Consider the following 24461-nt stretch of genomic DNA (forward strand, 5'->3'; position numbering starts at 1 on the left):
ACCTCGATGTTTCGCTGGTATCGTGAGGCAGTAAGTACTATATATACTTGTCGGATGTGACGGTTCGTAAATGCTAGGATTAAGTAAGTCGTATCACCACGTAGATGAACGCATCGAAAGTTGCCAGGCAGCAGGCCCAGCTAAAATAAATGAAGGACTATAGCTGGGCAACCATATCCGAGGCCTAAAGGGGACCCCTAAGCCCGAATTAGTATTAGGGCAGCGCTCCTTGTGGCTCGCCCAGTGCTCCGGCGCGCTCCCTCGGACTCTGCCGTGGCTCCACCGTGCTCAGCTAGGTCTCCTCGATGCTCTGTCACGTGCCTGATTAAAGCGGCCTTACTCCCTTTCCTGAACGAAAATGGTAAGAGATAAAGCATAGTTCGAGGTACATATAATATATATATATTATATACACCCCGAACTGCGCTTCACCATTACCATTTTCATTCGGGAAAGGGAGCGAGGCCGCTTTAATCAGGCACGTGACAGAGCACCGGGGGAGCGCGCCAGAGCACTGGGCGAGCTGCAGGGAGCACTGCCTTAATGCCAATCCGCAGAAGCCAGTTCGGGCTCAGGGTTCCCTTCGGGCCCTCGGCTACAGTTGCCCAGCGGTACCCCTTCATTCATTTCAGTCAAGCCTGCTGCCTGGAAACGTTCGACCCTTCCGTCTGCATGGTGCTGCGTCTTACCTAATCCTGGCGTAGGAGACGGGTTTGTGGCAGAAATGTGTGCGAAGAAAATTATGTACCAATCCTACCGCTCGTGGGATAAGTTATCTCTTGGGGACCAGTCAAGAAGAACCACCATCTATTCTAGAGTCGACCTCAAGCTCAACAAGTTGCATCATGTCGGGTGAGCTGCTACTTCTGACAAGAGATGTATGCCAAAGATGCCAATCCCTAGACCTCGTCTCGGTCATCAAGCGGCAAAAAAACAACTTCCCAAAACAAGATATGCTCTGGTCACCATTCCTTGGTCCTGAACACGACGACAATGCTGCTATCATGCAGCGAGTTCTGTTCGACTTGGATGTTCCATTCTCAGCAGACTGTTGTTGTTGTGAGATTTTGCAACGAATCTCCGCAGCAGTCTTTGCTTTCAGAGTGGACCCAGAAGGAGACACTTCAGTCAATGGTCCTTGGAAATTTGGGCTCGATGACGGCTGGTTTGAGTTCGCAAGAAACAGAAATTCCATCCAACATTACAGCATTGTAGCTCCTTCCGAAGGCACAGCCTTCTCACGCATCATGGGTAGAGGCGCTCCACGAGGGCCTTATCTTGGCGACAAATTCGGGATACCAACCACTGTTCCACCGCTGCTTGGCGCTCCATATGCTGGCTATATCACTCGAATTGTCCCACCGAGACTTAAAGACTACGGAGTCCTCCGCGGGTGGCTAGAAACCTGCGAGCAAAATCATCCTGGCTGTGTGCCAGAGAAATCGCTGGAGCTGAACACCATCAGACTTATCAACTTAAAATTACGAAAGCTGATTACCTTCCCAACTGATGTTCCGCAGGTAAACTTCGCGGCTCTCAGCTATGTCTGGGGTGATGTTCACAAGAAGTCGTTTCAGGTTGGCCAACTGCTCCCGCAGCTCCCACAAACCTTAGAGGATGCTATGGTTGCAACTCAAGAGCTAGGTCTGCAATATCTGTGGGTCGACTACGTCTGTATCGATCAGCACGACAACTCATCAAAGCTTGAACAGATCGAAATCATGGGCAACATTTATGGCGGTGCATATGTGACATTGGTTGTTCCTCATGGCAAATCTGCTGCAGAGGGAATACCGCGTGTAGGAGAGTTTGCCGCATTTGTTCACCAAGCACATGTCAGTATCGGCCGAGGCAATGAGATTGTCTCGCGTCTACCATCCTTAAGGACCGAGATGGGAAGCTCTCCCCATGCACAACGTGCTTGGACTTATCAGGAGGTACTTCTTTCCCGGCGCAAACTAATTTTCACAAAACATCAAGTCCACTTCAGCTGCCGGAAGATGATGCAGTGCGAGTCTATGTTCGAGAATGCCCGATTTGACGGTGAAGAGGCTAGTGGAGGCTTCGGTATGGACAACGCAGCCACCAAAATATTGGATGGAACATCGGAAAACTCAGATTGGCGTGGTATATATGACAAATTGGTTCTTGAATATGCCGTTCGGAAGATGTCGTACGAGAATGATGCCTTAAATGCCATCTCCGGTATCTTGTCACGTCTTCAGCGTACGATATACCCCAAAGGTTTCGCATACGGATTGCCCCGAGACGAATTTCGGAAAAGGCTCTGCTGGATCCAGCAAAGCGACAGGTGTGAATACGATGAACAATCTCTCAAGCGACGCTCTGGCTTCCCGAGCTGGTCCTGGCTTGGGTGGGTGTGGGAGATGGAATCTTCACCTAGCTGGTGGTATGAGCACGATGACAAGACCAACTACTGTCCATACTGCTGTTTGATTCAGCCACCCCTGATCATCCGACTTGGACCGGATGATGAGGTCGACTGTGCGAATGACGGCGTTTGTGAGACGACTAGAACTGTGTTCACAGGCAAGGAGGCAATAAGAAGAATTCAATTCCTCCAGCATCTGTACCAAACAGGCAGGATGAAAGACAACACCGAAAAACGCCAATTCGACGGGTTTACTGAAATATGTGAAACTATGGTCCAGGTATTTGCCTTCCTCCGGTCTCTGCATCGGTCAGACAGGATGCCTGGTGGCAATACGCAAAGACAAGTCGATGGTTTGACCGAAATATGTGGAGTCATCGTCCAGATATCTGTTATTTTGAGGCAGCGAGCAGGCAAGAGATACGACTTCACCGACGGATTTCAGGTGCTGCCTCACGTGTACGACAGCCTAAATCTGAAGGACTGCGAAGCAAGAGCTCGAGCCCCTAGACTCCGCGCATATTTTGACGGTCCCATCCACGACGTGGTGTCTCAGCAAGACGTCTGCGTGGAGGTGGATTGCCTTTTAGTGGCATGGAGGGTAGGTGTTAAGGCTCAAGCGGACGGGTTTCCGGTATTTGATGATTCTGATACTGACATCGCTGAAATTGCTGAGCAGTTAAGGAAGATGGATACGGCAGCCAAGGAGTCTTTTAGACGCGTGGAATTATCTTTGTTGCTCTTGAAGTGGCGAAATGGGGTGGCATATCGGGCTGGCTTCGTCACGCTTTCGCTCGATGCGGAGGAACTTTTCAGGAATCTGGAGCACTTGAATCCGGTATGGACACGTTTCGTTATAGGTTGAAAAGATGGCAACGCTCACTTTCGATCTACTCTCCGTCTTCTGTGAGCGGTGACGGCGATTCTAGGCGAACCATATTAAATACAAAACATCGGAGATCTCTACTCCTACAGACAGTATGTAGATTAGATGAAAGAGTGCCGGCCAGGCGGTAGATATCTAGATAGAATGCTAAGCACCGCGAGAGAAAGAAGAAAAAGAGAAGAAGAGAAGTATTATTCTGTAGAACTAAGGGATTTAGTTAACCCCGTCTAGTGACATAGTAAAGCAATCTCTTAGGGATCCTACCTTTTATTAAGGTCGAAACGGACGACTATAACTATAATCGAGTAAAGTTACTACGAGGCTAGATATCCGCAACGTTAGCGCCTATAGGACTAAAACCCGAACGAGAGCCTCCCTAGTAGGCGAACGAACACCGCAGAAACGAGCCAGAGCCGTAAGGGAGCAGAAGGGAGTGGAGGGGGAGAACGAAAGAGAGGAAGGGAGTGGAAGAGAGCGGACGAGGGAGCGAATCGACTAAATAGTCGTTAGCGGGAGAGGAAAGCGGCGGGAGACTAGTTAGCGTAAGAAGGGTGGAGGACGAATGTTCGGGGATTATATATATACTCCGTACACTGTGTCGATCACATGATATCTATGGAATAGAACAGGCATCCATTGGGAACCACATTACGAATAAAAGCCGTTCGGACAATCACGTAGTTCCGCGTAATCAATCGTCATCGTTGTAGGCGGCTCCTTAGGCATTTCTCCTTCTTCCGCCGCCTGGTCGGACTTAGTCTCTACCAGACGTATTGGGTCTGGGCCTCGGTCCCCTCGGTCTCAAAGGTCCAAGCTGCCGGTCGCCTTCGACATCCCTATCCTCTGCATTATCTTCAGCATCTCTCTCATCATCATCATCATCATCATCACTCTGATTTTGCTCCGTGGCGGCACCACCGTTACCAAATTGGACGCCCAGGCTCCTCGAAAGTTTGGCGTTGAGTTCGCTCTCTTCGATCTTGACTAGGCGGGCGGGCTCTTCACTGTTGGCGTCTTCACTTTCGTCGCGCCGACTGCGCTCGTTGTTTCGTCGAGGGCCCCTAGAGAGAGGCACTGCTCCATACCCATAGACGGTTCTCACCAATCCCGCCACACCTTCCACCCCAACCTCAACCTTGCCTCTCGGCCCCGGTGTCCACTCAATCATTTCCTCTCCGCTAGACGTGTCCCTTCGTTTCTCGATATATCCTTCTTTCACCATCCTCTGGAGCAGTTTCTCTTTGTTGCCCAGAGGCGTGTAAGTGTCCGCATTGACGCGTTGAAGATAACGTTCCAGCTTCTGGTCCGTGAGGGCATTGTTGTTTAGGTAGATTAGGGAGAGGATGAACGTATAGAGGGCAGTGTAACTAGATTCGACGTCGATATTGGGCGCCCGTGTGGGTTGCATGATGAGAGTGTTGTGTTTCAACTCGGGTGGGAGGGTGGATACGAGTATCCAAGACTTGGTAGCGGCACTCGAGGACTTTGTTTGCGTAGCTTGTGTACGGCGATCTTTGAGGGACGTTTTCTCCTTGGAGGGAAGTTCCATTAATTGCATCCCAAATACATCATTCAGCACGCGCTGAGCTCCCGCGAAGACGCTTTTGAAGGAAGCCCGACCTCCAGCGGTGTTTGCATCTTTGAATATTTTTTGGGAGATGTCGCTTCGCCGCAGGGGTGTGCGGGAATATTCTGTGGCCAGGGCTAGACGGACGAGTTTCTTGATGAGGATCTTCTCTACGGATTGACCTGTTGCGGCAGGGGACGAAGGAGAGGAGGCGGAAAAGGAGCCTGATGAGGCAGCATCTGAGTCTGAGGGTGGGGATGGTCGTCGGCTTGGAGGGTGCTCAACTTCTGATTCGGAACCGGCACGAGAGATTACCTCTGCGCGACGCTTGAGATGTCGGGGCATGGCGATTGAGATGGTGGGTGAGTCAATGGCAGTGGAGGCCACAGAAGTCGTTCAGTGGAATTTCACGCGTTAAGTGGGAGTCGCGGTCGCAGACGCGTGCTTATAGGCCAAAGGCGAGCGCTAGTCCTAGGATGGCCTAGTTGATCCTGGGGCGGGCACTGACACCTGATGTGCACATGCTAATTAGTACTAGCCTCAGCCCTAACAAAAACATCACTGACTCCACATCTTTCGTTGTCTTCCTTCCCCATTGTGGGCTGGACGGTGTCGACAAATGCAATAAGAGTCATGCCCAGGCAAACTCAGCATGGCAATCCAATGGTCTCTTCGATATGAGAACGGAAGGATCCTTAGGGGAGGATCTGACATAGTCCATCAGAGAATCAAGGGACCCCTCAGGCATTAGGCAGCTGGCTTCTCAGCCCCCACGTTGTACAGCCTCATACATCCCGCCAATGATTGTCGGGAAAATGTCAGCCTGCTCGCCTGTTCAGCCTGCTGAGCCTGCCAAATCCTACTAGGAACCACCAAATGACTCAAGCTCCATCCTATGTGATGGCTCACAATTCACAAACTTGTGCAAAAATCAGGACAAAGATGCCTTAAAGGCTGTATCCTGCACCCCGTGTCTCTCTCGTACCAAACAGTCTTCACCTTCCTCCCCCGCCTTTGCATATAAAAAGGGAGACTCATCGTGCCCGCCAGCCTTATGTTCCTCAGCCTCATTTAGGCCCAAACACAGCTCATGGCCTGTCTACTGTTCTCGCGCCTCTTCCGCCATCGACCATTTACACGAATTCACTCTACCACTTCACCCTCCGGTCCTGCCTCACCCTCGTCCAATGCTCTTGACACACAACCAGCAGCTTCCAATTTGAACCCGGCTTATAGCACAGACACCTCTCCCTCACGTGCTCCCTCACGTGCCACTGCATCGCGAGATGAGATCAACCCCAATCTCCTCCTCTTGAACATCATGGCAGGCCAGGGTCCGACAGCCCTTTCTACCCGCAGTGTCAACTTCCACCCAACCTCTCCCTCCAATGAATGCAACCCACCATTTCGCAGTTCAGAAGGCTATCTCGGCTTCAATGTGGTTCGAATTGGCGAGAACGCGCAGGGAGAGGCCCTGTATGACTGGATCTTCGCCTTCTCGACGGCTGCTGATGCATCGAACGTCCTCTTGAGCGATCCCCAAGTCCCCATTGGCGACCGTCTGTACCGTCTTGGGACCTATGATGGACACTTTGGAGAACCTCAGTTCGATCTCTCGGAGCCCGGTCGCACACGAGACTCCCAGGCCCCTCCTCCACCCCCACCACCAGACATCTCTCCTCCTCGAAAGCGTCTTAAGAAATCGCCACCAAACAAGAAGGTCACCTGCAAAATCTGCTTTGGTGACATTGATGGTGTCTATTCCACACCTTGTCGACGGTGCAAGGAAGCTCTTTGTTACGAGTGTGTGAAAACCCTTTTCGACACAGCCATGAAAAACATGGACAGGATGCCCGTCATGTGCTGCCAAACCGTCATGCATCACGAAGTCGCACGAGGAATCCTCCCAGCCGCTGAGATCGAAAAGTACAAAGAAAGATGTGATGAAATCAACACCGTTGATCCTCTGTACTGCCCTGTGCCAGCTTGTTCTGCCTTTATTCCTCCTCGAATGCTCAAGCAAACCGATACGACTGTCACGTGTCATGTGTGCAAGACAATCATCTGCACAAAGTGCAAACAATATGCCGGAGCAGAGGGACACGTCTGCGTCAAAGACGAGTCTCAGCAATTCATTCTAAAAACATATGAATACAAACTCTGTCCAAAGTGTAGAACTGGCGTCATGAAAATGTATGGATGTCCACATGTGAGATGTCGATGCGGTGCTCACTGGTGTTGGGACTGTCGACGGTCAATGAATGCCTGCTACAAATATCCATGTCGTTCTGCCAGAGACGACGGCGTGGATGGAGAAGATGAAGAACCCGAGTCTGATGAGGAGGAGGGCGCGAATGAGGCCCCTACATCTGCTCCAGTGCCGACTGAGGTAGGAGTGAGTTCGCAGGCACAGACTACACAAAATCATGCTGTCCTCCGCAGTGCCACGAACATGCATGGTCAAGCTCAAGAACATATGTTGGCGCACCAGGGTGCAACCGGGGAATTGGCAGAGGCTGAGAACATCCAGGACAACGAGATTACGCAACCCCCGGTGGCAGACCAGCCAACAAGCGATCCAAATGAACCCGAGGCGACTGCAAATGCCCCTGAGAATCTGGATGACCCGGAAGAAAACGACTGGGAAAATGAAGATATGTTCTTTGGGGAGGAGCCAATCGACGAGGCCTGGGATACATGGGGATGTCGACATCATTTCAATGAGTTTGGAAAGGACCAAATCCCCCAATTCTGGTTGGTCGGCTTCAATCATGCAACGGACGCGAGCTTGGAAATTGAGTGTATGGGTTGTTTTGAGAAGGTCGAGGTTGGGAAAGGTGAGACCAAGAAGGCTGGATTCAAGGAGAAGTGGTGCCACTGGAAGCCTTCTGGCCCGACAGAGGAATCCGAGAGTGAGGCTCAAGCGGCGGTTGATGGTCGAACAACAGGATCTACCGATAAGTCACGAGTCTCGTTCGAATGTCGCCATTGCGGAGTTATCTACTGCGGTCCGTGCAAGAGAGCAGCCAGAGAGAAGATGGCAAGAGAACGCGAGGCTCCAGATGCCGACTACTGATCGTGAGGCAGTGGTTGACCCTCTGATGGTGAGGAGGTCCTGAGATTTCAAGCGGTGGTGACGAAAGGATTCGAAGTGGCGCTGGCCTCATTGATAAATGCTTCTTCAGTCACTGAGCTGCAAGACTTGGGTTGCGAGATGTCGCTCGAGATCATGTTCGAGCTAGTTGGTTGCCGGATTAATACCTGGGAGTAATAGAACATGAACATGACGGCTGGTAGAAACGGCCACAGGTGAATTATGAACGTCAGATTAAACTGAAATCTTCCCTATTGGTGTGACTTCCGCCTTACTTGTATCATGACAATATCTCATAAGCGAAGAAAATATTAGGGGTCGTTATGAACTACACCTAATCTCCTCGCTCGCTCAGCACTTGTATCGTAACGCCTGACCAGATCAGCAGAGTACCGTAGTCCCCTCAAGATCTCGGGCAAAGATCCCACATACGCCCCAGCCAGCCACACCGTATCCTCTTCCCGCGTAACTAGAAGCCAAGGAACCAAACAAATAACGTCCATCTCTTATCTCAAAGTCTCATTCCGCCCTTGCGCCGTCAGTGTTTCTTAAGCACGAGGACCAAATACCCCAGGACCCTGTACGCAAAGATGATGGCGAACATGATGCCGATCCACTCGCCGATGACGCCCGAAGACCAGGAATACTTGTAGGCCTCGAGCACGGCGGTGCCGCGGATCTTGCCCTCCGACTCCAGGTCCGACGGGTACATGCACTGGAAGCCTTCGGGAGACTTGGCGCAGTCCCAGATCGTGGAGCGGAATTGGTTGGCCATCATGCCCTGGAAGACGTAGGCCTGGTAATCGATGTAATGGAAGACGTCTGTAACAAGAGGAAAATAACAAGGGGGGCACGAAAGTCAGCCACCTGCACGTTTGTTTGTATGCACGCAAAAACCATGGAGAGAGGGATGGGACTGGGACAATGAGAGCGAGAATGAGCACGCGAGAATGAGCACGCGAGAGACGGGAGGGGGCAGGGCCGGGCTGGGGTGGGCGGAATGTGACTGAGTAAGTTGAGATGGGGGACTTACACTTCCAAAATGGATTGAGTTTGCCCATTGGTACCATAAACCCATCCACACACATCCAGAGTCCGTTTGCGAACGCAGTGATGGCCAGCGCAACGACAAAGATGGGGAAAATACTCGACACCAGAACCACCAAGCCTTCAGCGGCGAGAAGGTCCAGAAACAACCACAACACCCACATCCAGAAGCCACCGGCGGTGGGGTTGAAGTGGCCTAGCCAGTACGTGACCACGGAAAACATGATTGCGATGAGGAACAGCCAAGGGACGCCGATGAGGGTATTTGCAATGACAAATGGAAGGGGCCCGTAAAGACCGTTGTGTCGTTCTTTGTTGAAGGTGTGGAGGTCCTCGATGATGGAAGGCACGTAAGCAACGGCCATGAAGGACATGAAGGCGCCCCCAAAGAAGATCGCATTGGTGAAGGGCTGGATCGAGGTCTGCGAGAAGGAGAGGCGGAGCCAGACTGTGCCCATCATGATGGCAAGGCCGAAGTACATGGCAATTCTAGTCCCGTAGGCGATGAAGTCACGGTACGACTTTATGAAGTTGCGGTGCAACAGGACCCAGGAGACGGTGACGACGTTCTTGGATGAAGTTCGAGCAGATGAGATAGGCGTACTGGCGGTGCCTAGAGCCGTGCTGGTGTTGATGGCAACCTCCAGTGCTTTGGAATCCTCTGAGGCCGTCCATGCATCTTGGACGTACCGAAGGTTGCCCTCGGCGGCACCAGCGGTGTGGCTAAAATCACTGTTGACCAGGTCGAGCAGGTACTCTGCCGGGTTGATGTGCAACGGCAGAGGACGATCGATGCGCTCAAAGTACTTTTCGATATTGAACACGGGTCCAAAATAGCAGGTGCGGCCTTCAGACAGGAGCATCAGCTGATCAAACAGCTGGAATGTTGTCGTTGATGGTTGATGGATCGACGCAATGACGATCAGGTTGTGCTGCTTGGCCACTTGCTTGATGTAATTCATGCACTCAAAACTAGCTGCAGAGTCGAGTCCGCTAGTAGGTTCGTCCAGGAAGACCACGCGAGGAGAGGTGACGAGCTGGCTGGCGACGCTCAGTCTGCGCTTTTGCCCGCCGCTGAGCCCTTTGCGCAAGGGTGTGCCGACAATGGTGTCTGCTTGACGTTGGAGACCAAACGATTCAATAAGCTCGTTAACCCTGGCGAGTCTCTCCCGCTTGGATATCTTCCCATTGACGGAGAGCCTGGCCGCAAAGTCGATGGTCTCTCGCAGTGTCAAGATGCCAATCATGGCGTCCTCCTGTTCGACATAGGTAGACACTTGTTGAACGGCAGATGCGTTGGTAGGTCGTCCATTCATCATAATCTTTCCTTGGATGTTGCCCTTCATCGAAGAAGTACGATAGGCAAGGACGTTCAAGAGGGTGGTTTTGCCGCTTCCACTGGGGCCCATGAGGGCGAGGACACTCCCTGCCTCGACTGAACCATAGCTAGAAGTCAAGATTTGCAGAGGCTGTTTTGTTTTCCTGTCCTTCACGATGACTCCGACATCTGACCAGGAGAATGTGGAGACTGCGCTGTTTGTGAGGTGGCGGCTTAACTCGAGGCCCTTCTCCAAGTCCTTTGCAATGTCACTTGGGTCCTTCGAGGAGTCCGAGGAGAGGGTAAGGTCTTCAGTAGCCATGGTTGCTGGAAACCTGTGTCTGCGGTGTTCAAGGGCGGCGTTGACTTCAGAAGATTCTCAAGGAAATGGGGAGAGATATGGGGCTAGAAAACAAGACAGACAGCATTGGGAATGCTTGAAGCAGAAAACATTTCAATGGCATCTTATACAATCTCAATCAAATCCTCCACGGCGCCCACGCGCCGGCACCGTAGCATATACAGCGCCTCAAAAGTAATCAAAGCGTGCAGTAGGTTTGGGCCAGCACAGACATATTCAGCCTTCAGAGGACTAAGGAATGTCCCAACCGCCCTCACAGCCTCCTTACAGGCTAAAGACCTCCCTTACCTCGTGTGTTGCGGCAGCCATATGTAGATAGGGGACTGTTCTCGGCGACCCAGAGCCAAGCAAATGCACCAGATGCTCGGATATGTTTTACGATCCTCCGCGAGGCTGGCTGAGATGTCGGATCGGCCGACCACCCAGTCACCAAAGGGCAGTTGACCGATACCCGATCTTGGATATTTATGGAAAAGCGCACAAACAAAACAAAGGCATCATCAGCATCACATCGGGGACTAGCATCAAACAGCCCTAACTGGACACGAGGGTTCAGCTCCACATCTCGTGGCAGTCGTCTCTTCGGGGATCTGGACGGAGCCATCCTACCAAATCTTTTCGAATCCTTATTTTTCAAAGCCCCAGAACGTCCCCTTGCGTTGTGTGGGATTGCCATCTCTGGGTGTCAGGCCATTTTTTTGGTCAGATCCGTTTCAGATTGGCCGGAGGATCAGCTTTCGGGAACGTCGGGTTTCACGACTTTTACCAGCGTGCCGCGAGTCTGACACAATAAATAGGAAGCACACCGCGCTTTCTGCAAGCGATATGCAGGCGGTCAAGAATAGAGCGGATAGCGGCCGGCGGTACAATGAGGGTATCCGTGAAGGTCAAGGAGCAAGAGCGAAGTAACATAGTCCGAATCGAAAGGCACTGAGGGATGGCGCAGGTACTTTGTAGAGGGGGGAGAGAGCAAGAGAGACATCCAAGATGAAGTGGAAGTGAAGTGAAGGCGAAAAATTGTTTTTGTCAGACAGTGACCTCGCTGTTGTTTTCTAGTTTTCCAGTTTTGCACGTGACAGGCGCTAACACCCCAACGGTCTGGAGTCGCAGGCTAAAAAATTTGTCGCCATAGTTTCCGTCTCCAACAGGAGGGCAAACGAGGGATGGCGTCCCCGTCCCCACCAAGTCCCCGACAACCTCCTTGCTGCTGTCACCACCGCTGATTCACTGAGTCAGCCCATCCCATCGTGGCCATATCCCACAACTTCCAAGCTCAGAGTGCGCTTCAGTGCCCCCCGGGGACCATCAAAGGACGCAAAACCACGCAGATCTAGGGCTGTGACCCAAGCGCCCATTGCCATTCAGCCCAAGACAAATACCGCAGGCGAGACGGAGGCCACATAATCAGCACGGTTCCTGTGGTTCCTGGAACCCATCACCTACGGTGACCCCCCTTTTCTCCTTCCGGAACGTTAGACCGCCATTCATCTACATTGCCATCTCAGGCGAAACCGAAAATGACCACCCAGGAGGCTGCTAATGCCACTCCGGTCCCCAGTAAAGGCCGATCGAAGCACCCAAGTCTTCTCGCGTGCATTCCATGCAGGAAAAGCCATCTCAAATGCGATGGCCAGAAGCCGCTATGCAGCAGGTGCTCCGAGAAAAACGGGGACTGTGTCTGGGTTAATTCCCGAAGAGGATACCGAGAGTATCGCAAAAACCAATCAACTGATGAGGAAAAGACTGACCAGAGGCCGAAAAATGATACCATGTTCGACGAATCCAAGCCTGTTGTTGTGAATCAGGAGCCCTATCATATCTTTAACGAGGCTGATACTACCAAGCTGAGGGCCATGACCTACGCCGAACTCTTTCAGCCCACCATGGATTCAGCCTTCCCAGCTCTTCCTCTCGAGTTACAGACCGCACAGCCCGTCAAGGACCATCTGCCAAGTCCCAGCAACTCTGATTCAACCATGTCTATCACTCGAGAGATACTGCCTGCCGCTGCTGCCTCCGACAGGGCGTTGCTAGAGAGCACCGACTTGATTGACCTGTTTTACCGACACTTCTATCCTTCTCATCCCTTCATCGTGCCGCGACAGCTCTATCTCCAGAATCCTGCCATTCTGCCAGCACCTCTCAAGGCTTGCATGCGGTGGCTTGCAAGCCATTACATTCCATCAGCAAACCACACGGCTCTGGAGAATGCAGCAAAAATCATCTTCTCGCCGGACGTGCCTGACGATGGCTTCAAGGTGCAAGGTCTCCTCCTCTACGCAATGACCTGCTTCGCAAGGTTTGGTCAAGGAGAAGGATCCATGGCACTGGACAAAGCGATCGAGATCGCTCTCCGGATTGGTCTCAATCGGCAGAGCTTTGCTCTGCAGCAGTCTCCCAACGATTCAACAATGCAAGAATCATGGCGCAGAACATGGTGGACACTCTTGTTGATCGAGGGCTTGGTGGTGGTCATTGGGGGTCAATCATCGCCATTCCGACTGTACTCGACCTACACGGACGTGGCTTTGCCTGGCCACGATGAAGACTACAACGACCTCCGGTCACCCCCGATAACTCGCACGATTGCAGACCTCCGAAACAGGACCTTCTCTGAAGACACTTTCGAATACTCGTCCTTTGCCTATTGCATCGAGGCGGCGTATATCCTCGGCTCTGTGCTTGCCTTGAGCCCAGACACATTTGCGGTGACAGATCCTCAAGTTGAAGGTATTGATGCCGCCATTTCGAATCTCTTACTATCCCTTCCCATGGACAAGCGAGAAGTAGTCCGTAACGATGGTACTATCGACGAATGCCTCCTTATCGCCCATCTGGTCATCCATTGGGCCGCTATCTGCCTGCACCGTCCACGATCTACCTTGACTTTCATCCGAAATCATTATCGCACGACATGCACAAAAGCGGAGGCTGCTGGTCTCCCTGCTCTAGCTTACACCTCGCACACTGCCAAAGCATTGCGAGCAGCGAACGCCATCACCAACCTGGCGTCCATCCAAACAGATGTCAAGATGTGCTCGCCAGTGCTGATGTGCGGCTTGACCACTGCTGCAACAGTGCACTTGCCGGCATACGCCATCGTGGATACCCCCGATCAAGCTGTGGCAATCAAGGAACGGCTACAACTTAGCATTTCGGCCCTTGGGTCATTCGGTGAGGTTTGGCCACGGGCTACCATCGCCAAGGGGCAAGTGGCCAAATTTGCTCGCGAGGTCTTGACAAAGCCAAACGTCTATGTCGATAGCACAGTTCCTGGGATGATACCACGTGTCTCGGAACCTGTGCCTCAGCTGGAGTATCAGATGCCCTTCAACAATGAGTCGTGGATGGACAATCTGATCCAAGCAGAACAGGACGTAGAAGCCCCGTCATGCCCTGTCTTTGACACTTTCGCCATGGCTCAGAATCAGGGTTCCTGAGCGGATTCGGAGAATCTTGTGTACATTTACTTTTATCTCTTTCGACGTTTAATGGATTGGGCTGGAAACTATCAAATTTTCTTTCTTGGAGCAGGCATGCGCTTGGCCATGGGATAAAAGACCACTGCTCCAAAATTCAACAATTTTTGCAGTGAGGAATGGAATATATCGGCTGCTGGATATGAACAGCCACAGGGCTTCGTTGGACTTTCGGGTGCTTGATGAATTACGACAACTTCAACTTCTCTTTATTCTGTCATCTATATACCGGCGAGGCAGAACGGCATGGTTGAGACAAAGCTGTTCAGACCTTGTTTTACTCTCTAATCTTCGTCATACCCAGAACTTCAAGCTTCGGTTCCGAGGATCATTGTCATGAAAATATTGATTCATTGATTCATTAACGCCTATTTGGGTCTCTGGCAATCTCAGCACCCATGAGGAAGACTAGCTACAGGCATGGACTCAATTATTCTCGCTCAGCACAAAAGTGAACCCGGCCCCGTCACTGGTCCCCCCTACACACGTGCTGCTAAAAGTCCCCGTCGGACAGATAGCCTGTGCTGCTCTCACACACCCTTCCCATCTCCCCTTGCTCACGTTGATCGTGGCGCCCTGGGCTGCATTCACAGCTGTCAATGTAAACTTTGATGTTCCCGACGCTCCAATCGTCGTTGAAGGGTTGCCCCCGCAAAACTGGATTGAGCCGGCGATGCCGCCGCAGATCGACAGGATGGCGACATTGGTGTCATGCGTGTTGAGGACCGCGGTGGGATCTATACAGGTTGTTCCGGTCACGGCGCTAGGGTTGACGAAGGTGTTTGCTGGGTCGCGAGGACGTATTGGGTAGCCGATGCTGCCCGTTGTGGTGGACGGCAGCTCCGGGTGGTCATCCCACCATAGAGGAGACGACGTCGTGTGGACAATGAAGAGCAGGAATGTGAGGGAGAGAATGCGAACGAGTATTTGCATGGTGGCTGTCGGGATTGATTGATTGATCGCGGCGGTTTAATTGCAGAGAGACTCAACTGCGAAGGTGAACTGTCACTTGGACTTCTTGCACAGACTGATGCTGAGCACGACGGCCCCATGCATCCATACATATATATGTCAGATTCTATCCATGACTCTTCTGCCGTGGTGTCATCTCGGCTAGGAAGTTGATTGATCTTTACCCTTTTTCAAGCCTCACATGGCTTGCAGACGGCCCAGTCAAACCCATCTCCTTGAGGGAATTAAATGAAAAGCTCGAAAAAGAAAGGCGCTGCCCTGTATTTAGTACCATCCTGGAGGGTTTGGGGGGATGGCTTCTGCGTGAGACAGCCGGCATCTGTTGAGGCGTGTCAGAGTCGTGGTTGATGTGGCAATCTGTCACAGAAGAGTTTGACGTGCTTCTAGCGAAAAGCCTCGTGTCACCGAATCCCGTTCTGTCCGCTCTAGTGCTGCTTCGGATTAACGTCGGATTAAATACGGCAGAGTATATAGTGGAAAGGGGCCAGGTGACACGGTGAATCAATTGCGTTTCTGATCCAATATTCCCTTGGATTTTGAAATTGCCTGCTCGTACCTGCGAACTCTCAATTACCTCAATCGATACTCAATCATCCTCCCTGCACCGTGACCCAAAGCCCCTCGTACCGAACTGAGGGAAGCCGAAGCCATGACGTGTCAGCTTTCTCGCGAAGAATGTCCAGCTACAAGACACCAACTTCAAGTCCCTTCGAGCAGGTCCCCTCGAGCAGGCAAACACCGAGCACAAGTTGCGCACTATTGCCTGCCAAAAAAAAATTCCCCACGCCCGCAATGATGATGATGTCCGCATGGCTTTGACGGAGGGTTCGGGTACCCTGGGGGCAGTGCTTGCCAATATTCCGGACTGACTCGGGTTGAAATGAACACGGTGGTGGTTGCGTCAATAAACTGGCTGAGTATACACCAAGCCTGGCAGCGGCGGATATAGAGGCTTCTGTACTGGAGTTGTCAGCCTAAGATTGAAAAGTTTCTTGATTATTTGCCCAGCTCTCTGTCAATTACTCGACGATTGCATCTCCTACACCCGCAAGCATTCCGTGACAGGTATGTGTCTCAACGAAGCCTCCGGCGAGACCTTCGCCAACAACTCCGAGAAGTCCTCTTTCACCTTCAGCGGCAAGCCCTTTATTGTAGGGTGGCTGGACTCCGCTATACTGTGGCTGCCTGCAGGAATGTCAACAAGTGCATTGCCGCGCTGATGGACGTCAAGTTATCCATTTGGAGCAAAATTGGCATTGGTGCCCCGATGGTGCTGGTCGTAATAGGAACCTACCTAGCCTTGCTGCTGCGCTGATGGCGTGTATGGTGATGGTGCTTTCTGGTTGGGATGGAGACCTTACGGCAGAGTCCCATTGTCGCTGTGGCGTTGTTGCTCAATCGAGCCGGTCAGAGCATACCACTTGTCTTTTTACTGAAGTCATCACCGAAAGTCATTGTCCTAGCCTATTATTAGTCGCGAAGAGGAGGGAAGTCCGTGCAAGCCACATACACGACAACTCTCGGCCCTCTGGTGTTTTCTTCGCAAGTCTTGCATGGTTTCTGTCACCCCGTATCCAGCCTTGCACATGCCTGAAGCAGACGGCCTTCTCGATTGCTGGTCCAGAACGGCCCTTGGATTCTGACCTCCCGGATGCAGAGAAGCACGAATTCATCCTGCGGAATTTTGGGTTCGGGACCACCACGGGAAGTTCTGCTTGGAATCCTCACACCTGGGCGCGAAATCCCGTCCAAGTTTTTCAATTTTTCAATACGCTTTGCATCCACAAATTTCGCCGAGTTTGGTTGGACGAAAACCGTCATGCCGGTAAAGAAGGGCACGTTAAAGTCCAGTATGCTGAATCGAGATAGGAGCCTCAGTATGGGATTTATAAACCGGACCCTTCCATGGCAAGTCTGGTCATGGTGTACGCGTACAATGCCTGCTTGCTGTTTCAACATTTAACCCCTGGAGCTCTCTCTCCCGCACTGTTCTAGTTTCAGCTTTCTACAAGCCGGACACTCTGCCCATTGGTTCCCTCCCTTCATATAAATGTATATTTTACGGACAATGGATCCTTCCACTCTGTGACCTATGATTTGTCTGCACACATTTGCGGAAGATGAGTTCTCTTAGCAGCATGTTCCTGATTTGAGTTGTTGGCTGGAAAAGTAGCCAGAGTGGCCGCGCGAGTGCGGGTCTTCGCTAACTGGAACAGGTACGTATCAAATATGCTTCTCCTTACCTTCCTGGGCTCAGCCTGACACTTGGTGTCAAAGGATTCTGTCTATCAATGCTCGGCCACGCAGTCAAATCGTTCGAGGCTCGCCCAAGGCCAAGTTTCTTCGTCGTCGTGAATGCGATCTTCGTTGCTGCGCCTCTTGCCCTGGGCTCTCGGGTGTTCCCAAATCCGCCAGCTTAATATATCCCCAATCCTTCCCAGGAGTCAGGCAGATTGCTGTGTCTACCAGATACCATCACTCTTGATTGCTGTGGTCAAAGAAATATGACACCGAAGCTTTTGCAAAACGTTCTCGAGGCCAGGCATGGGATTTCCGGGCTCAGCAATGATAAACCACACCCTCGCATCAGTTATTCAGAGATACCACTAGATAACACCCACCACCATGAACGGCACCCATCCATGCAGAAGGGCGAACAACAATTCAGCTCTAGGCGCGAGTTCCTCTTGAGACGATACAACAAGTTTCGACATTGGGCCAGAATCGCGTCCGGCGTCACAAATGTTATTTCAGCCCTCTTCTCGGCCTCCATGGAGTCGATCATGATCTACACCATGTACAAATTCTACACAACGAAAGACCTCTTCGTCGAAGGTCGACCGTGGGGACCATGGGCGAAGGGGAGTGTCCTGTGGCCGACTTTCATGCTAGCTGTTGCATCAATCACCACTTCTCTCTTGGCATTGACAGTGCTGGTTGGTCTTTGGTGTCGACGCAAGCATAATGCAGCATTCTTCAGCCTTATCTATGCTGCCGGACATATCGTGGCATGGGTCATTGTTTCGGTAGTGTATAGGGTCGAGAAAACTGAAAAGGACTTGTGGGGCTGGAGTTGTACCGACAAAGCCAGAGCAATTCAACAACAACTCGACAGCAAGAAGCTGAACTTCGAGAGCTTGTGCAAGCTTCAGGTAAGTGTTATTCTCAGACCCAAAGCACCAATCATCCTCCCTCAACAAGTTGTTGGGGGGCATTAGTATCTGACACAGGATCTGCTCAGGCATCTTCTTGGGAAGTCTCAGTCGCCGAGGTAGTCATAAAGATACTTTCGACAGGTGTCTCCTGGTACGTCGATGGCAAGCAGAAAGGTTTGAAGATCGAGCTTGTCGGCGACATCGGCTCGGCAGGCTTCAATCAGGTCACCGGTTAAGCGTACGTATAGCGTCGTGGTGATGCTTATCGAAGGCCAGGCCCTCATGAAATTGCACCTGAACGGGCCGGTGGGCCAAGATAGCTTGTCAGAAGCAACATCTTCAGCCGAAGGGTGGCCAAGGGCTCCGTTGATCGGGGTGCCGAGCATGGATACGGGATACAGGTATGATTACCCGTGCCACTCTCGTATTGGCAACCACGAAAGGAGATGAGCATTTCTGGTTAGCTGAAGAACTGCCGAGTTCATTTCTAAGCATCGAGGTGGTATCGCGCGAAGCGAGACTTCTTGTGACTCCTTTTGCAAAGCATGTCGTAATGCTTGAAAGGCTAGTGCAAAGGAATGACAGCTATGTCGTTAAGCTGTTCCCTGACGACTACGAGTGAAGCACGCATCACTTTCCCTTTTCGATACAACATTGCTGCATTCAAAGAGTTGAATGACCCTGCCCTCTGAATAATAATGGACCAGTTCATTGTCAACGTCCTAATGTTTCCTTTGCTGTGAATCAGGCTAATACCCCACCATGCTCAAGGAAATAACGTTAAGGTTCAAGAACTTGGTCAGTGCATGCTATACGCCGAAGGGCTGGAGTCTCGACGCGAGAAGTCGTCTCCTTCGTGTATCGTCCAGCGCAGCATACAACTGAGGCAAACGGAGGAAACGACCCCTATGCTGAAAAACCATATGAAACGCGTCATGGTGCAAATCGTGCGAATGAATTGTACGGAATACTTAAAGAGCAATTCAGTTCCTGTTCAGAGCCCCAGAACGCATCGCATTATTCTCCCCCAAGCAAAGGCGCGAGACACCCGGCGACCGACAAGCCAAAGCCATGACCCCTAAGCTCTGGACGTCACCACTCTCGTGGAACTGCCTGCGACCGGAGCTCGTGCTGGCCGAGAAAGGCATCGACGACGTCGAAAGGATCCCTGCCGACCTCATCGGCGGGAAGCACAAGGCTAGTACACCGTCTCTGCCTCCAATATGGGGATCGGGAGTGTGTTGCTAACAAGGGGTGGTCGGAACAGACCGCAGATTTCCGCGAGAAGTCCATCTTTGGGAGGGTCCCACTGCTGGAGGACGGCGACGCGGCGATCTTCGAGTCTCGCGCGATCGCCCGCTATCTGTGCTTGAAGTATGCGGACGTCGGCCCGAAGCTGATGCCTGAGCGTGTCGATGCTGAGACAAGTGGCGTCTGGGAGATGTGGTTGGCCCTCGAGGCGATGGAGTTCGAGACCCACGTCGCGCCCGTCATCGCCGAGATGCTCATTCGACCGTACGTTCTCTCCTACTTATGTCCTCCCGCCAGAGAAAAAGGGGAGATGTGAGCAAGTACTGTATTGACACGACAGCAAAACAGCGCGTTGGGAAAGGAAAAAGACGAAGCCGTCCTCGCAAGACACGAGCCGAAACTCGCCAATAGCCTAGACGTGCTCGACAAGGCTCTGTCGAAGATGTCGTACATGGGAGGAGACAAGTACAGCCTCGTCGACATCTTCTACATGCCGTGCATCTTCACCGTGACGCGGTGCCTTGATCCTTTCGAGGGCAGACCCAATCTGAAGAGATGGTGGGAAACCGTCTCTGCTCGCGAGGCGTGGAAGAAGACGGTCAAGCCGCTTGATGATGGATATAGCCAGGCCATTCCGGGGTGGAACAAGTAGGCAGCGAGGAGGAGAGTCACGAAGTTCCCGACGCATGCCCGTTGTGCTCTTATTTGTGGAATGATATACGAATCAACACAAACTTGGAGGAAAAGGATTTCTCGACCTCGACAATTTCCATGCTCCTCCAGATCGGCGTTCTGACTCCTTGGCCCCTCCCGTTTCAGGGGGTTCTCGGGCAGCGGAAATTGCGCCAAATGACGTGTCTGCCATCGTCCGGTCCCTCCCCTCGTCCCAGACATTTTTCCCTCGACGAGTGTGTAATATCAACAGCTTTACGCCCTTTTTCCAAATCCGGAATTTTCCAACCCGCCCCGGACCAACTAAGCAAGTAATCATGGCCACGCAGCTTGGCGCTGACTTAATAGAGGCGATTAACGTCTTCGTCCGTCTATGTCCCTGCCTCGGGTATGTCTGGATTGGTCTGGGATCCTTGCTGATGTACGCCAAAGACCCAGCTCCTAGCCAGTTCCGTGCATGACCAGGACGAACATCACCCAATGATGGTCAAAACCAGCCATTCGCCGAACTTTTCGATTCAATTACTTCTTTTCTATTCATTTCTACCCAGTACGTATGTGGAGACGGTGATTATAATCCAGACAAACGTCAACTGTTTTCTCGTCCTGCCGAGTCCGGAGATGTCTGCTTAGAAACCAACAAGTGCGTTTGGAAATGATGGGATCTTGACAAAGAGGTCGAGAGATGGAGGGAACAGGTATATAAAGATGCAGACGGCACCTGGTGGTAGGCGGGACTCATCAATCGACCAAAGTCCTCAACGCACAGGTTTTCGATATCCATCTCATTGCATCGATAATAGCATACAACAAGGGTCTCCCAGGAGCCAACAGACAGGATCCTCTGCAAGATGTCATCGTCAGGTTACCTCAAGAACGTCATTATCTTCGGGGTATGTCCTGGGTGAAATCCTCCCAGTGTGTTGAAACTCCGATACTAACGATCGCAGGCCGGAGGCACAAACATCGGCCACCACGTCGTCAAGGCACTGACATCCAAGCCCGACCTTTTCAACGTTTCCATCATCGCTCGAAAGACTTCCAAATCGACGTTCCCAGAAGGTGTCGAGGTCCATTACGTCGACGACGGCTTGCCACACGATCAGCTCGTCAAAGCCATGCAAGGGCAGGACGCAGTCATCTCGGCCATTGGTTTCGGCGCCATCGTCCTGGAGGAGAAGCTCGTAGACGCAGCGGTTGAAGCGAAAGTCAAGCGCTTCCTACCCTCGGAGTACGGTGTCAACAACACTAATCCTCCGGCACGGGCCCTGTGTCCCGTGTTTGACGCAAAGGGCGCCATCATCGAGTACCTGAAGCAGAAGGAGTCGAGCGGGTTGTCGTGGACCGCCGTCCCGACGGGCCTGTGGCTGGACTGGTACATAAAGCTCCCCATCCCTCCCCGCATCCGCCATATCATATGTGCCGCTGACGGGAAGATTACTTCCAACTACACAGGTCCCTCGAGCCGGCCATCAGCTTCGCAGACATCAACGTCAAGGCGCACACAGCGCGCCTGTGGCAAGACGGCACCCACAAGCTCTCGTGGTCGACGTTGCCGTGGGCCGCCGAGGGCATCGCTCAGATCCTCCTCGCACCCTCCGAAACCACCGCCAACAAAGTCGTGCCCCTCCACGGCCTGTCGGCCTCGCAGAACGACATCGTCGCCGCGCTCGAGCACCTCCAGGGCACAAAATACACCATCACACACTTCGACGCGGACGCCGTGATTGCCAGCGCCCAGCGCTCGTGGCGCGAGAATAAGGACACGGACTCCGCCCTAGCGCTGGTCAAGGCGGGATTCTTCCTCGACGGGTACGGGAGTGACTTTGTCAACGAGGCCATCACGCCGAGCGGGAACGAGTTCCTGGACCTGCCCCCATTGGAGCCATTCGAGGAGATTGTCGGTGAGGCGGTGAGGCGGTTTGCGTAGCGCATCCAAGCTTGGTCTTTCCACGGTTTAAATACTAAATAGGGGGGCGACGGCCTTGTCAATACACAGATCTCGCCTGACGTGCAAATCTCTTGGATTATGCTATTTACCTTTCTTGACAAGTTCTGACTCCTTCCTCCGCTCGACCGGCCAGCAGGACGTCCAAGGTCAGAAAGAGTACATCCGTTACACTTCCCCAGGTAGGTCCCACCCACGTCAGAGAGGACTTGTATTTTACAACACATGCGTCCCTCAGAACCACCGCCGCGGCGGACTACCCAGGATTTCATTTCAAGATCGGATGTCTCAATCCCAGTCCCAGTTCCACTCCAGTCCTATGCAGTCCCAGCCTAGTCTTCCAGTCACCCACCATCAGTCCGCGACCTTCTCCTCATGCCGCACGCTCACGCTGCCGGGACCCCCTCTTTTGATTTCCGCCTCGGCCGCGATCTCGTGCAGCCTGTTCTCCAAGTCGTGGCTGGCGTAGCTTTCGCGGGTGGAGCCGACGACGATCCATGGCGCGTGCTCGAACAGGTAGTTCATCTCCTCGAGCGGGCGGCGCGCGGTCTCGGGCAGCAAAAGCCAGAAAAAGACGGCGTTGGTGAAGTTGCAGATGATGAAGAGGTAGTAGAACCGGTACCCGATGTTGGTCATTGCGATGGGTGTCACTTGGCCCTACACGCACTGTTGTTAGCTTCTTGTATGATGGATGCTCCTCGATGTGCGGTGGGCTGCTGGAAAGGGAAGGGGAAGGAAAAGACGTACAATCATCGTGTTGAAGGCGAAGCTGGTCATTGTGGCGATGCTCACGCCCTTGCTTCGGCTGTATATAGATATTCATATTAGCTCTGCGGTAACATTGTGGATCGAGGACCTCTAGATTGCCTCTGATCATGTGCGGGGATGAGAGAGAAACTCACGTTCTAGTATCGAACACCTCCGCCGGTATGATCCAAGACAATGGACCGCAAGTCGCACTGAACGAGAAGTTGTACAGCCACGTCATGATGATAAACCCCCACTGGGCCCCAGTGTTGGTCGAGACTCCCGGAGGGTACTTTGCGAGCAGGATGGTGGCGATGATGAACGTTACCATGTTCCCCAGGTTGCCGTAGATCAAGGGCCAGCGACGGCCGGTGTGATCGATGCAGAGGATGCACAAGAACTGTGCAACCAATGCGATGATGCTGTTGATGCCCTGGTATTTGAGGGTGTCGTTGCCAGAGATCCCTGCAGGCAGGTTAGTCACACATTAAAAGCCACAACTTTGCGGGAAAGGAGACAACGTGCCTATCTGTCCATAGATCGTGACTGAATAATATTGTATGGCGGACACGCCCGTCATTTGGATACTGGCCTGCAACGCACAGCAAAGGAAAAGGCGACGGAAGGCAGATCGAGACTTGAAGAGTTCGAGATAGGATTTTGCTTCGTATTGGTGTTCGTGGGCAATCGAGGCCTGAACTTGCTCGTATTCAGCTATAACCCAGGGGTCCTTTTCGTCACCATGAGCATGTAGCTGGGCCAAGACCTTCAATGCTTGGTCTGGTTTGTCGTGGTCCATGAGCCATCTGTTATTTGAAAGAGTTAGGTAAAATGGAAGGACAATGTTGAGAAGCTGACCATACCTGGGAGACTCTGGGAAAAGAAATATCAACAAGCCAAGGAAGATTGCAGGTATAATCTGCAGACCTAGAGGAACTCGCCATTGGGCGCTGCTGCTCTTGATATGGACATACTGGAGGACATTTGTTAGCTTTGTGCCATCATTGACGAAGTAATCTTGGGAGTGTTCCAGCGACAAAGCGGACGTACCGTTGCCCACGAGATCCACGAAGCCACAAGCGCTCCCACGCCGAGCATGAATTGCTGCAAGGCAGTGATGCGGCCCCGAATGCTGGGATGGGCCAGTTCAGCTTGATAGAGAGGAATAATCATGACGAGGAAGCCCACACCAAGTCCAGCAAGAAAGCGGCCTGACCAGAGGTAGCTGATGTTCTCTGCACCTGTCTGCAGCCCGCCACCAAGACAAAAGATCACTGCTCCGAGAACAATGGTCCATCGACGGCCGAGATAGTCGCCACTGGGGCCCGCCAACGCCGCCCCGAAGAATGCCCCGGTCGTGAACATGGAGACGACCAGGCCTGATTGAGTGTCGTCCGCTGCGAATTTAGCCTTGAAGGTATTGCTGGCCACAACTTCTGCGATGACACCGAGGTCGTAGCCGAACAGGTATGAGCCCAGTGAGGCGAAGACGCCGATGAGGAACTGATACCATTTCGGGGGTAGAGCCATGATGGGCAGCGACCTGCTGAGATGCAGTGGTAGAACAGGAAC

At 52.4% G+C, this 24461-nt stretch overlaps 10 protein-coding genes across 10 annotated transcripts; 6 read left to right on the forward strand and 4 right to left on the reverse strand.

Annotated features, from left to right (window-relative positions):
• Positions 1-1247: 1247 nt before the first annotated feature.
• On the forward strand, positions 1248-3257 carry Z519_02812 (uncharacterized protein; the record flags this gene model as incomplete). Its single annotated transcript, XM_016760567.1, has 1 exon — positions 1248-3257. One exon carries the CDS (start codon positions 1248-1250, stop codon positions 3255-3257), a length of 2010 nt encoding a protein of 669 aa, XP_016622417.1.
• Positions 3258-4032: 775 nt separating this feature from the next.
• Positions 4033-5190, reverse strand: Z519_02813 (uncharacterized protein; the record flags this gene model as incomplete). The annotated part of the gene is made up of 1 exon (XM_016760568.1): positions 4033-5190. The coding sequence occupies one exon, from the start codon at positions 5188-5190 to the stop codon at positions 4033-4035; it is 1158 nt and encodes a 385-aa protein (XP_016622418.1).
• Positions 5191-5935: 745 nt separating this feature from the next.
• Z519_02814 (uncharacterized protein) lies at positions 5936-7921 on the forward strand (the record flags this gene model as incomplete). Its single annotated transcript, XM_016760569.1, has 1 exon — positions 5936-7921. One exon carries the CDS (start codon positions 5936-5938, stop codon positions 7919-7921), a length of 1986 nt encoding a protein of 661 aa, XP_016622419.1.
• A 556-nt stretch (positions 7922-8477) lies between these two features.
• Positions 8478-10626, reverse strand: Z519_02815 (uncharacterized protein; the record flags this gene model as incomplete). Its single annotated transcript, XM_016760570.1, has 2 exons — positions 8478-8761; positions 8973-10626. The coding sequence occupies 2 exons, from the start codon at positions 10624-10626 to the stop codon at positions 8478-8480; spliced, it is 1938 nt and encodes a 645-aa protein (XP_016622420.1).
• Positions 10627-12182: 1556 nt separating this feature from the next.
• On the forward strand, positions 12183-14105 carry Z519_02816 (uncharacterized protein; the record flags this gene model as incomplete). Its single annotated transcript, XM_016760571.1, has 1 exon — positions 12183-14105. The coding sequence occupies one exon, from the start codon at positions 12183-12185 to the stop codon at positions 14103-14105; it is 1923 nt and encodes a 640-aa protein (XP_016622421.1).
• A 465-nt stretch (positions 14106-14570) lies between these two features.
• Z519_02817 (uncharacterized protein) lies at positions 14571-15077 on the reverse strand (the record flags this gene model as incomplete). Its single annotated transcript, XM_016760572.1, has 1 exon — positions 14571-15077. One exon carries the CDS (start codon positions 15075-15077, stop codon positions 14571-14573), a length of 507 nt encoding a protein of 168 aa, XP_016622422.1.
• Positions 15078-17758: 2681 nt separating this feature from the next.
• On the forward strand, positions 17759-18507 carry Z519_02818 (uncharacterized protein; the record flags this gene model as incomplete). Its single annotated transcript, XM_016760573.1, has 2 exons — positions 17759-18268; positions 18358-18507. The coding sequence occupies 2 exons, from the start codon at positions 17759-17761 to the stop codon at positions 18505-18507; spliced, it is 660 nt and encodes a 219-aa protein (XP_016622423.1).
• An 835-nt stretch (positions 18508-19342) lies between these two features.
• Z519_02819 (uncharacterized protein) lies at positions 19343-20174 on the forward strand (the record flags this gene model as incomplete). Its single annotated transcript, XM_016760574.1, has 3 exons — positions 19343-19472; positions 19546-19786; positions 19871-20174. 3 exons carry the CDS (start codon positions 19343-19345, stop codon positions 20172-20174), a joined length of 675 nt encoding a protein of 224 aa, XP_016622424.1.
• Positions 20175-21045: 871 nt separating this feature from the next.
• On the forward strand, positions 21046-22124 carry Z519_02820 (uncharacterized protein; the record flags this gene model as incomplete). The annotated part of the gene is made up of 3 exons (XM_016760575.1): positions 21046-21087; positions 21145-21569; positions 21650-22124. 3 exons carry the CDS (start codon positions 21046-21048, stop codon positions 22122-22124), a joined length of 942 nt encoding a protein of 313 aa, XP_016622425.1.
• Positions 22125-22496: 372 nt separating this feature from the next.
• Positions 22497-24419, reverse strand: Z519_02821 (uncharacterized protein; the record flags this gene model as incomplete). Its single annotated transcript, XM_016760576.1, has 6 exons — positions 22497-22799; positions 22890-22947; positions 23045-23354; positions 23391-23695; positions 23753-23862; positions 23940-24419. 6 exons carry the CDS (start codon positions 24417-24419, stop codon positions 22497-22499), a joined length of 1566 nt encoding a protein of 521 aa, XP_016622426.1.
• Positions 24420-24461: the final 42 nt, after the last annotated feature.

The sequence above is a fragment of the Cladophialophora bantiana genome (assembly GCF_000835475.1).
Source record: "Cladophialophora bantiana CBS 173.52 unplaced genomic scaffold supercont1.4, whole genome shotgun sequence".
Classification (NCBI taxonomy): domain Eukaryota; kingdom Fungi; phylum Ascomycota; class Eurotiomycetes; order Chaetothyriales; family Herpotrichiellaceae; genus Cladophialophora; species Cladophialophora bantiana.